The sequence below is a fragment of the Oncorhynchus kisutch genome, linkage group LG1 (assembly GCF_002021735.2).
Source record: "Oncorhynchus kisutch isolate 150728-3 linkage group LG1, Okis_V2, whole genome shotgun sequence".
In the NCBI taxonomy this organism is placed as follows: Eukaryota; Metazoa; Chordata; class Actinopteri; order Salmoniformes; family Salmonidae; genus Oncorhynchus; species Oncorhynchus kisutch.
This window is the reverse complement of record NC_034174.2, coordinates 49,017,534-49,030,846: the sequence shown is the minus strand read 5'-3', so window position 1 is coordinate 49,030,846 and position 13,313 is coordinate 49,017,534. Positions and strand designations below refer to the sequence as shown.

The 13,313-nt window shown below is 43.8% G+C and overlaps 1 protein-coding gene across 1 annotated transcript; it reads left to right on the top strand.

Moving 5' to 3' along the window:
• Positions 1–3,833: 3,833 nt before the first annotated feature.
• LOC109868326 (zinc finger CCCH domain-containing protein 11A-like) lies at positions 3,834–12,802 on the top strand. Its single transcript, XM_020457829.2, has 8 exons — positions 3,834–3,887; positions 4,028–4,151; positions 5,057–5,152; positions 5,589–5,699; positions 5,972–6,876; positions 7,580–7,832; positions 8,991–9,494; positions 12,744–12,802. Exons 1-8 carry the CDS (start codon positions 3,834–3,836, stop codon positions 12,800–12,802), a joined length of 2,106 nt encoding a protein of 701 aa, XP_020313418.2.
• The last annotated feature ends 511 nt before the right edge of the window (positions 12,803–13,313 follow it).

Here is a 13,313-nt window from a genome sequence, read left to right as displayed (position 1 = left end):
TCATCTGTTACAATAATAGACAAACATATTGTGCTTAAACTAATAACGCACAAATGATGGTATTTTTCTTGTCTATATTGAATACATAATTTAAAAATTCACAGTGTAAGGTTGGAAAAAGTATGTGAACCCCTAAGCTAATGACTTCTCCAAAAGGTAATTGGAGTCAGGAGTCTGCTAACCTGGAGTCCAATCAATGAGATGATTGGAGATGTTGGTTAGAGCTGCCTTGCCCTATGAAAAACACTCTCAAAATTTGAGTTAGCTAAGAAGCATTGCCTGATCCATGCCTCGAACAAAAGAGATCTCAGAAGACCTAAGACTAAGAATTGTTGACTTGCATAAAACTGTAAAGGGTTACAAAAGTATTTCTAAAAGCCTTGATGTGCATCAGTCCAAGGAAAGACAACTTGTCTATAAATGGAGAAAGTTCAGCACTGTTGCTACTCTCCCTAGGAGTGTCCGTCCTGCAAAGATGACTGCAAGAGCACAGCGCAGAATGCTAAGAGGTTAAGAAGAATCCTAGAGTGTTAGCTAAAGACTTACAGAAATCTCTGGAACATGCTAACATCTCTGTTGACGAGTCTACGATACGTAAAACACAAAACAAGAATGGTGTTCATGGCAGGACACCACGGAAAAAGCCACTGCTGTCCAAAAAAACATTGCTGCACGTCTGAAGTTCGTAAAAGTGCACCTGGATGTTCCACATCGCTACTGGCAAAATATTCTGTGGACAGATGAAACTACAGTTGAGTTGTTTGGAAAGAACACATAACACTATGTGTGGAGAAAAAAAGGCACAGCACACCAACATCAAAACCTCATCCCAACTGTAAAGTATGGTGGAGGGAGCATCATGGTTTGGGGCTGCTTTGCTGCCTCAAGGCCTGGACAGCTTGCTATCATCGACGGAAAAATGAATTCCAGAGTTTATCAAGACATTTTGCACGAGAATGTAAGGCTATCTGTCCGCCAATTGAAGCTCAACAGAAGTTGGGTGATGCAACAGGACAATGACTCAAAACACGGAAGTAAATCAACAACAGAATAGCTTCAACAGAAGAAATACGCCTTCTGGAGTGGCCCAGTCAGAGTCCTGACCTCAACCCAATTGAGATGCTGTGGCATGCCCTCAAAAGAGCAGTTCACACCAGACATCCCAAGAATATTGCTGAACTGAAACAGTTTTGTAAAGGAATGGTTCAAAATTCTTCCTGACTGTTGTGCAGGTCTGATCACGACCTTGAACCGACCTGGTTGAAGTTATTGCTGCCAAAGGAGGGTCAGCCACTTATTAAATCCAAGGGTTCACATACTTTTCCCACCATTCACTGTGAACGTTTACACGGTGTGTTCAATAAAGACATGAAAACGTATAATTGTTTGTGCGTTATTAGTTTAAGCAGATTGTGACCAATTTATGCAGAAATCCAGGTATTTCCAACTTTTTCTTGTCACTGTATACATAGCCATGCTATTTTTACTTGTTATTTTAATTAGTTTTTCACTGTATATTTATTCCTCGTGTCACTGTTTGTATTTTTTTCCTTCTCTTTATTAACACTGCATTGCTGGGAAAGGATCCATAAGTATGCATTTCACTGTTAGTCTACACCTGTTGTCTATGAAGCATGTGACAAATATTTGTTTATTTATTTGACCAGTAGGACTTCAAGTGACCACAACTAACCATCAACTCTCAGTCAATCACCAGAACAAAAAAAAAACTGTGGCACTTCAACTTACTGTACCACCAGTGCGACTTGCAAGGCATATCACCTATCACTGCCATAGAGGAGGGTTGATTTGACACATTTCCTCATTTATTTTTTGGGGAAAATACGATTTTATGTTACTGAAAATCCCCAACCACCTCCATCGTCTATCTGCCCATGCCATCTGAGTAGAGACTGGGGTTGCTACAACATGTCAACAGAGGACTCTGGAGGGCTTATTTTCTATTCTAATTTTCTATTATTTTCAATTTCTTCAATAAAAAAAAATACATTTAACCTATTTATATTTGATTGTTTTTACTCTGTCCTTCTCTTTTCACTGTTTCTCATGGTAAAACAATCCCTTGCGTCTTTTAACATCTGCACATTTTATGATTATTTGATAGTGAAATACTTGGGGAACGATATTTCCCCATCTTGCGTTGTGAAGGGCTTGTGTTTCAGTCATGTATCATTGTTGATGCAGAAAGAGTGAATCTGTATACCGTCTATGACACCTTTAAACAATGACTAACAGGGCAAAGCAGGGTGTCACAAACTGCCTTCTGTATCTGCCTTGTGCCGCAGTCTGACTGACACCAAACATTTGTTTAGAAGAACTCTAGTTCTGAACCGATATAATGGTAAACATAGATTGGTTGTCGGAACTTGGAGCAGGCTATATTTAAGACGAATTATAACAATCAGCATTGGGGTCAATTTCAATTTCATTTAAAATTCCAAAACAATTTTTATTTGTCACATGCGCCGAATACAACAGGTGTAACTTACAGGCCCTAAACCAACAATACAGTTTCAAAGAAGAAGAAAAATAAATAACAACAATACAAGAAATAAAGTAACAAATAATTAAGTAGCAGCAGTAAAATAACAATAGTGAGGCTATATACAGGGGAGGTACCGGTACAGAGTCAATGTGTGGGGGCACTGGTTAGTTGAGGTAATTGAGGTAATTTGTACACCATATATAGAGTTAAAGTGACTATGCATAGATAATTAATAGAGAAGAGCAGCAGCGTAAAATGGGAAGGGGGGGAGTGGGGGGGGGGGGCAATGCAAATAGTCTGGGTAGCCATTTAATTAGCTGTTCAGGAGTCTTATGGCTTGGGGGTAGAAGATTGTTGAGAAGCCTTTTTGTCCTAGACTTGGCGCTCCAGTAACACTTGCTGTGCGTAGCAGAGAGAACAGCGTATGACTAGGGTGGCTGGAGTCTTTGACCATTTTTAGGGCCTTCCTCTGACACCTGGTATAGAGGTCCTGGATGGCAGGAAGCTTGGCCCCAGTGATGTATTTGGCCGTACGCACTACCCTCTGTAATGCCTTGCAGTTGGAGTCCGAGCAGTTGCCATACCAGGCAGTGATGCAATCAGTCAGGATGCTCTCGATGGTGCAGCTGTAGAACCCGGAAAGCGGTACTCAGTGATGTGTTGTGTTGGATTTGCCCCAAACATAACGCTTTGTATTCTGGACATACAATTCATTTATTTGCCACATTTTTAGCAGTTTTACTTTATTTCCTTATTGCAAACAGGATGCTTATTTGGAATATTTGTATTCTGTTCAAGCTTCCTTCTTTTCACTGTCATTTAGGTTAGTAATGTGGAGTAACTACAATGTTGTTGATCCATCCTCAGTTTTCTCCTATCACAGCCATTAAACTCTAACTGTTTTAAAATCACCATTGGCCTCATGGTGAAATCCCTGAGTGGTTGATATTTCTGTATAACAAAAAAATTGACGACAAAGTTGGGGGTCAATAGGAAATAATGTTGGTTTTCCCCAATTTGTGGTCGATGGGAATTCCTTATTATTACGTGAATACCGACTGGGACTATGGAATACACAGGCCCATTATTACATGTTCACCAATCTGTCACGGGCGTTTTTCACAATGGACCACAAAGGAATTCAGAATTTGAGAATGTAGAACTCAACTCTGTTCAGTTCTTTTGCCTCCACAGTGAAGAAATGGAATCCATTCACACCAGAGAAATGACCATGGCTCACTTGTTTCCTTGTTGCCAGCCCAGGAAGAGTCCTGTTGGCTCTGAAGGGAACATTGATTGGATGTGAATCCAATCAACAAGCCAAAACATGACTAACCATGGAGATGGCTGCTATTTCTTCTTCAACACCACATGTGCTAAAGTAGGGGCCATGAGAAATAAGGGCATTCACAGTGTTCTATTGTAATAGTATCACACAGTGACACAGTCACAGTTTTGGAGGTATAAGGTATAAGTCAGTATTCTGTATTGACTATGTTGTGTTTGTGTCTCCTGGTGCAGGGCGACAGCTGCCCCTTCAGACACTGTGAAGCCGCCAAGGGCAGTAATTTCGTCTGCAGCCTGTGGCAGGAGAGACGCTGCTCCCAACAGGTCTCCATGTTCTGCCACATGCAGATCAAGGTAAGGATAGGGCACACTCTCTCTTTCAGGGACCATCTTTGCTAATCATTTCCTTTGTAAACCCAAACAAATAAGCATTTCAGGAATATCCCATTAAAGCTTTGCCAACTCGAGGCTGTGTGTGTCTCAAGTGGCCATTATAGAGGGGAAGAGAAAGACCATGTCTTAAAACCAGGTTCATGGGCTGTTGCTCTGTTCCGGAAATGTCGAGTGGGACATTTTGGGCTGTTTTGTCTTATTCAACAAAATTCTCTGATTTCTATCGTGGGTTTTAAGTAGGGTTGAACAATTCTGGGAACTTTTAATACATTCCCTGGTTTTCCACAAATCCTGGTTGGAGGATTCCGAGTTCCTGCTTATTCCCTCCTGATTCCGGGAATCCTCCAACTGCGATTTCGGGAAAACCATGGAATTTATTGAACGTTCTGGAATATGAAAACCTTAGTTTTGAGCCATTACCATAAAAATATCTGTGTTTCATTGGATTTATTTCTTAAATTCAGAATCCTTAATTGAAAAAATAACAAATGGTACCCCGCCTCTGTTTTGGTAAAAAGGTTGAGGGATGGGCCTGGAGAAATGTAACCACTCTCAAATTCATACAGGTTTGGATGCAAGGACAGACCAAAATAATAGTTTTAACCATGTTTTGAGTATACACAGTGTTTGTTTACATATACATTGTTTACAAACATTGGAGTAAAACAAGCTTATATTTTGGGTTCTGATGGGGCACGACAGTTGAACTAAGATCATGAGGCATTTATAAGTTACATTCTTCAACGATCAATGGGTATATATCATACATTTCTAAGTCCAAAAATGTATGTAGAAATTAGCTGTCACAGTGTTGCTACATGTTCTGACCAGGCCCTCGCTCTCCCTCTTTCCTTCTTGTAGAAAAATGCTATAGAAAGGAGATTGCATGTTACTTTGAGACCCAGCCTGCTGGCTGCCAGAAGCAGCACTGTGCCTTCCACCATGACAAACCCCACTTCATAGAAGGCCAATACATACCTCTCTCAAGAGGCCGATCCTGACCAAGACACCGATCATGACCAAGACACCATTAGCTTACTGATCTTTATCTCCTTAGCATCAAGGGAAGCATTGGAGTCAACATGGGGGCCAGCATCCCTATGGGAAAGTTTTGACAGCTTGTGGAGTCCATGCCCTTGACGAATACAGGCTGTTTTCAGGGCAAAAGGGGGTGCAACTCAATATTAGGGAGGTGTTTCTAATGTTTTGTACACTCAGTTTCGTACATTCAGGATTTAGATAAATAACATATTTGGGCTCATTTATGAACCTTCATCAGAACCAGAGATGATCTGTAGTTACTGAACTGGATGGTTTTATCACTCAGATTTGGCCCTAAAAGAAAAGGAGGAGCCTCATGAGAATCCTGTCCCTCTTGTCTCTGTCCCATTCCCCAGCCCAGCCAATCCACAGCTCCGTGGGGTCATCAAGACGGAGACTCAGGTGAATGTTCCCAGACCCACAAACCTGCCTGTGGTCATCAACCGAGCAGATGATGTTGAGGACGAAGATGGTAAGAAACACACCAAGACACTTTGATTCCTGTGTAGTGTACTTACTATCATGTCAAGTTTATTTAAAGTGCAATTTATAAAGGTCACACAACACTTTACATGACTGAAACGGAAGACCAAACAATGTAGAGAGAAATATAATATAAACAACAATTAAAAGCCACATATTAATTAAGTAGCATATAGTCCATACTGCAGGAAGGAGCTGTAAAGCGGAAAGATACCCAGCACAAAGCTACAGTTCAAAGATCCCCAGCTCAAAGATCCCCAGCACAAAGCTACAGCTCAAAGATCCCCAGCTCAAAGATACCCAGCACAACGCTACAGCTCAAAGATCCCCAGCTCAAAGATACCCAGCACAAAGCTACAGCTCAAAGATACCCAGCACAAAGCTACAGCTCAAAGATACCCATCTCAAAGATTCCCAGCACAACGCTACAGCTCAAAGATCCCCGGCTCAAAGATACCCAGCACAAAGCTACAGCTCAAAGATACCCATCTCAAAGATACCCAGCACAAAGCTACAGCTCAAAGATCCCCAGCTCAAAGATTCCCAGCACAAAGCTACAGCTCAAAGATCCCCAGCTCAAAGATTCCCAGCACAAAGCTACAGCTCAAAGATCCCCAGCTCAAAGATCCCCAGCACAAAGCTACAGCTCAAAGATCCCCATCTCAAAGATACCCAGCACAAAGCTACAGCTCAAAGATCCCAAGCTCAAAGATACCCAGCACAAAGCTACAGCTCAAAGATACCCAGCTCAAAGATACCCAGCACAAAGCTACAGCTCAAAGATTCCCAGCACAAAGCTACAGCTCAAAGATCCCCAGCTCAAAGATACCCAGCACAAAGCTACAGCTCAAAGATCCCCAGCTCAAAGATCCCCAGCACAAAGCTACAGCTCAAAGATACCCAGCTCAAAGATACCCAGCACAAAGCTACAGCTCAAAGATCCCCAGCTCAAAGATACCCAGCACAAAGCTACAGCTCAAAGATACCCAGCTCAAAGATACCCAGCTCAAAGATTCCCAGCACAAAGCTACAGCTCAAAGATCCCCAGCTCAAAGATACCCAGCACAAAGCTACAGCTCAAAGATACCCAGCTCAAAGATACCCAGCTCAAAGATACCCAGCGCAAATATACCCAGCTCAAAGGAACAATGGAGCAACCCTTCAAGGTGATTTGAGCGCTAGGTTAAAATTATATAGGGTGGTATTAATCATATTGATATTGTTTGGAACTACTTCATTTTTCAATTCATTTAGGAAATACCATTTGACCGCTTCATTTTTCAGTAACTCAGCGACAAAACAGGGTTGTATTTAAAAGACCTTAGAGCCATCCCCTTAAAGCTTTTCTGACTCGAGGCTGTGTGTCTCGAGTGGCCAATATAGAAACCTGGGTCAGGGACTGTACCCCTGCCTTTGGACCAGTCGGGAGGAACACATCCCAAATACATTCATTAACGTCCTGCAATTTCTCTCAAAAAGTTCCTTAGTCATTCTAATTCTACATTTCTTTGCTTATTGTTCTGTTTAGCTTTGAGTGGCTCATATAATCTACATTGAAACGTTATCTTAACAGTCAACACATTTTTTTTCAGTATGTTGAATAAAATGTATTATTGTCTTTTAACTCGAACTAAACTCTCCCTCAGTTGAGATCAACAGCGAGACTAGGGCACCTGAAGTTATCTGCATAAAAACATTGGAGGAGATCAGGCAGGAGAAGGTTGCTAAGTCCTAGGCACAGGGTCAGGGAATGACCCTCTCACTTGAGTCCCTGATACAACCACCTCTACCAATGCCCCAAAGAAAGGCACCACCAGCAAACTTGCAAAAAGCCTCCATGTGAAGACCTCTGTGATCTTCCTTGCCTAGAAGCTGGATGAGGACCAGGGGCCCATCCCCAGCCTCATGAAGACCAAGCAGCCGGCTGTGGAAGCAATTCCAGGTAACTCCCAGGGACCCACCCACCTAAACATGCCCAGCCGGAGGGCCCTTCATGTGGGAGGAGTGAAGGTGAAAACCCTGGAGGAGATCCACAGGGAGAAGGCTGCCAGGATGCAGGCCCAGGGACAGGAGGCGTCCAATGGGAAAATCCTAGGCTCTGCCTCAGACTCCGGAAAGGGAGGTGCCAAGAAGCATCAACAAACTTCTCATGGTCATTTTTGCACTACGGCCAAAAACGAATGAATGATGATGAATTACATTTGATATTTGCTTATGGGTACCTTAGATAGAGAGAAAAAACACACCAATCTCTTTCATAATTTCTTTAAACAATAAAAGCTCATTTACCATCATTTCTGAAAATATATACAGTGAGCTCAAAAAGTATTGGAACGTTGATTATGTTTTTGTTGTTTTGGTTTTGTACTCTCAAACTTTGGATTTGAAATTATACAATAACTATGAGATTAAAGTGCTTTTACTTTATTTTGAAGGAATTTTGAACAATATCAGGTGAACTGTTTAGAAATTACAGCCCTTTTTGTACATAGTCCCCCATTTTAGGGGACCAAAAGTATTGGGGCAAATGGGGGGGTCTGATATTTGTGGGTCTAACTTTCTCACTCATCATTATGAGATGCTGGACCACGTTGACTCCAGTTGGTGGTAGACCATTCTTGATACACACGGAAAACTGTTGAGCATGAAAAACCCAGCAGCTCAAACCGGGGCACCTGGCACCTATTACCGTACCCCGTTCAAAGGCCCTCAAATCTTTGGTCTTGTCCATTCACCCTCTGTATCATAGCTTTTACCTAGATTCACCTGGTCAGTCTATGTCATGGAAAGAGCAGGTGTTCCCTTTGTTTTCCACACTGTGAAGTAATGCCCTTTCAGTGTAAGAGATGTTTGGAAAGACAGACTGAAATTTCAACCCGTTTTTGGTGAGATTGAGTTTTGGACTGCATGGTGATGTCACCAGGTGATAAATGAGTTAATTGACCAAAAAGAAAGGCTTCCAAACCTCTGTCAATAACAGCTAGTTTTTCATTTTCCCCTCACCACTCAGACCACTCCCAAGACAGTCTTAGCAAAATTATTAGGAAGATGTTTTTGTTTCTTTTGGACAATTTGAATTGACAACATTCTCAGGAAGATACTTCAATTGTTACCCAGAAATGGTTTGATATATTGATGATAACAATGGCTGCGTTGGACCTGTAATCACTGAATCTGTGGTCCTGTTGTCTTTAGGCCTGCCTTGCTAACTGACGTAGCGATGCTGTATCTGGGGCCAGTGTGAAGGTGAAGACCTTCGAGAAGATCATGCCGTGAGAAGAGGCTTCGCAGGCCACAGCTGCCGGAGAGAGCAGGCCTCCATCAGCCAACCAGAGGGCTCCACTGAGGCAGAATCTGCACAGAAACAGCCCACAGACCCCGCCGCCTCCAGAAGGAGAAGATTATGCCCTCTGTCATAGTGACGGTCAACCCACCGGCCACGTACTTGCCCCCCTCATCACACTGGAGGCACCCGCCCCGGCACCCAAGGTCCCCCTCTGTCAGCACATCACTCTCAAACCCAAGGTAGCCCCCCCTGTTCTCTGCGCCTCCCCCCAGCAGGGCTCTCCACTGAGGCAGGCAGAGGCAGACCCACCATCCCTCAGCCCCAGGAGCTCCAGCACTGCCCCAGGCAAGAGGAAGAGAGGCTCCACGGGAAGTGCCAGTCCCCCAAAAAAGTCTGCCTTAACAGCAGCAGCCTTCCCTGGACCCTCTGTGGACGAGGCTCCGGTTGAGAAGGCTCCAGATGGAGCCCAGAATAAATCTCCTGAGAGAGCTACTAAAGGTATATGTCTGCAGAGAAAATAGTCTCAAAACTGTACTTGTTTAACCCGCCCTAAAGTCCATGCCTCCGTGGAAATCGAATTAGCATAATCCCAAAATCCCCAGAAAAATCTGTCATTTTAATCTAGAGAGATATTTTTTTTTGCAATGGATGTGCCTCAATCCACCGCATCCACCTATGTAACACTTCCACATCTGCGGTGAAAGGTGACAGAGCTACATGTAGAGCAGTGTTTTTCAGACCATGAGACATCCCGAAAATCGGTCTTCTCACAAAATCGTCTGTAGCATCCGAACAGTTTGGTATACAAACTATTGATCTACGACCTCCATAAGCATCTTGGTACTCGTCTGAAGTTAGTACAGCAAATCTGCCAACTTCTGTCTGTAGTGTCCAAACAGTTTGGGCTACACACTAATTCAGTGCATTTGGAAAGTATTCAGACCCCATGACATTTTTCCACATTTTGTTACGTTACAGCCTTCTGGATTAAATCGAATTTTTGCCTCATCAATCTACATAACATACCCCATAACGACGAAGCAAAAACATTATTTTTTCTATTTTTCTGAAACTTAAATATAACATTTACATAAGTATTCAGTCCCTTTACTCAGTACCTTGTTGAAGCACCTTTGGCAGTGATTACAGCCTCGAATCTTCTTGGGTATGACGCTACAAGCTTAGCACACCTGTATTTGGGGAGTTTCTCCCATTCTTCTCTGCATATCCTCTCAAGCTCTGTCAGGTTGCATGGGGAGAGTCGCTGAACAGCTATTTTCAGGTCTCTTCAGAGATGTTTGATCAGGTTCAAGTTCGGGCTCTGGCTGGGCCACTCAAGGACATTCAGAGACTTGTCCCGAAGCCACTCCTGCGTTGTCTTGGCTGTCTGCTTAGGGTCGTTGTCATGTTGGAAGGTGAACCTTCGCCCCAGTTTGAGATCCTGAGCGTTCTGGAGCAGGTTTTCATCAAGGAGCTCTCTGTGCTTTGCTCCTTTCATCTTTCTCTTGATCCTGACTAGTCTCCCAGTCCCTGCACGCTGAAAAACATCCCCACAGCATGATGCTGCCACCACCGTGCTTCACCGTAGGGATGGTGTCAGGTTTCCTCCAGACGTGACGCTTGGCATTCAGGCCAAAGAGTTCAATCTTGTTTTCATCAGACCAGAAAATCTAATTTCTCATGGTCTGAGAGTCCTTTAGATGACTTTTGGCAAACTCCAAGTGGGCTGTCATGTGCCTTTAACTGAGGAGTGGCTTCCGTCTGACCACACTTCCATAAAGGCCGGATTGGTGGAGTGCTGCAGAGACCGTTGATCTTCTAGAAGGTTCTCCCATCTCCACAGAGGAACTCTGGAGCGCTGTCAGAGTGACTATCGGGTTGTTGGTCACCTCAATGACCAAGGCCCTGAAAATAACTGTGCAGCAATCGCTGTAAAAGGTGCTTCAACAAAGTCCTATATATATATATATATATATAATTATTTTTAAAGTTGGGGCATGGATCAGAAAACCAGTCCGTATCTTGTGTGACCACCATATGCCTCATGCAGCGTGACACATTTCCTTCGAGTAGATCAGTCTGTTGATTGTGGCCTGTGGAATTTTGTCACACTTCAATGGCTGTGGGAAGTTGCTGGATATTGGCGGGAATTGGAACATGCTGTCATACACGTCAATACAGAGCATTCCAAACATGCTCAATGGGGGACAAGTCTAGTGAGTATGGAGGCCAAAGAAGAACTGGGACAATTCCTGGAAGCTGAAAATATCTACAGATCCTTGAGACATGGGGCCATGCATTATCATGATGAAACATGAGGTGATGGCGGTGGATGAATGGTATGACAATGGGCCTCAGGATCTCTTCACGGTATCTCTGCGCATTAAAATTGACATCGATAAAATACAATTGTGTTTGTTGTCTGTAGCTTATCCCTGCCCATACCCTAACAGACCACCACCATGGGGTACTCTGTTCATGACGTTGACATAAGCAAACCACTCGCCTACTCGACGCCATTCATGCTGTTTGCCATCTGCCCGTGACATTTGAAACCAGGATTAATCCACTAAGCGCACACTTCTCCAATGTGCTAGTGGCCATTGAAGGTGAGCATTTGCCCACTGAAGTCGGTTACGACACCAAACTGCTGTCAGATCAAGACACCTGTGAGGACAAGAAGCACGCCGTTGAGCTTCCCTGAGATGGTTTCTGACAGTTTGTCCAGAAATTCTTCAGTTGTGCGTACCCACAATTTCATCAGCTGTCCAAGTGGCTGGTCTCAGACCATCCTGCAGGTGAAGAAGCCAGATGTGGAGGTCCATGGCTGGCGTGGTTACACGTGGTCTGCGGTTGTGAGGCAGGTTGGATGTACTGCCAAATTCTCTAAAAAGATCTTGGAGGCTGCTTATGGTAGAGAAGTTAACAGTCAATTCTCCGGCAACAGCTCATGTGCACATTCCTGAAGTCAGCTTGCCAATTGTACACTCCATCAAAACTTGAGACATCTGTGGCATTGTGATGGATGACAAAACTGCACATTTTAGAGTGGCCTTTTATTGTCCCCAGCACAAGGTGCACCTGTGTAAATATTGTTTAATTAGCTTCTTGATATGCCACACCTGTCAGGTGGATGGATTATCTTGGAAATGCTCAGTAACAGGGATGTAACAAATTTATGCACAACATTTGAGAGAAATACTATTTTTGTGCGTATGCAACATTTCTGGGATCTTCTATTTCAGCTCATGAACCATGGGACCAACAGATACAAGTAGTGAAGTGCATTATCAACAAGCTTTGTCCTTTATTACAAAATGCAATTTGTCTATTGTATCACCCTGTCACAGGCCCTCCCAGTCAATACCACTTCAAAAGAAGTACATTGTTTATGGGGATTGCCTGCTGCAATTGTTCGAGAGATGTCCAGTTTTCAGCTGAACATGCAACATAGAGAAGACCAGCAAGGGGACCCTCAGCATCACTCAGACATGCCCCCGATGTGAGCATTCCTATAAATGGAATGGGGAGGACACTTGAATCAGGTTGGTGACATTTGACCTGGTCAAAGGTCAAGACAGTTTTGGGTTTTGGCCCAATTCACCTTCATAACCTAGCCTGGTGGATCCAGCCTGGTCACTGCGTTTACCATTCTATTTCTCTTCACATATCATGATATCTGAAATAGAATTCATAACCATCATTGATAATGTAATCGGTGCTCTGCGTTTGTGTGTGACCGACCAGTATCTTTGTTGAAGGAGCTGATCTACGCTGCCATGCCCATCATAGCGGTGCTGGTGTAACAATAGAACTTTAGTCCGTCCCCTCGCCCATACCCGGGCTCGAACCAGGGACCCTGTGCACACATCAACAACTGACACCCACGAAGCATCGTTACCCATCGCTCCACAAGGGGAACCACTACTTCAAGGTCTCAGAGCAAGTGACGTCACCGATCGAAACGCTATTAGCGCGCACCACCGCTAACTAGCTAGCCATTTCACATCGGTTACATTGGCAAAGACCTTACCTCCAGCCTCACCTCTTGCCTGCTCACCAAACGTCATCGTCTGGGAGACCAGAATTGGGTAGGTTTAGTCTGACCCGTCGGTGAGACTTCAACACAGTTTATGTTTGTTTGTCAGATGTCACCTCTCCCAGCTGGCATTAGTTATAGAACAGTGTCGGGTGTGTATGTGTTCACAGGTGCATCTACGGAGCCAGCACTTGGAGACTTGCAAGATGACGTGATGGAGTCCTGCCTGACAGACAGGCTTGATACTGACCTCTCTGAATGGAGAGAGACCTGGCACT

Excerpts from the sequence above, each read along its gene's own strand:
- LOC109868326 (XM_020457829.2), top strand. The coding sequence starts at position 3,834 with ATGACTAACCATGGAGATGGCTGCTATTTCTTCTTCAACACCACATGT. Across the intron at positions 7,833-8,990 it reads CTCAGACTCCGGAAAGGGAG|AGGCTTCGCAGGCCACAGCT; the intron begins GTGCCAAGAAGC and ends TGCCGTGAGAAG. Across the intron at positions 9,495-12,743 it reads TCCTGAGAGAGCTACTAAAG|TATCTTTGTTGAAGGAGCTG; the intron begins GTATATGTCTGC and ends GTGACCGACCAG.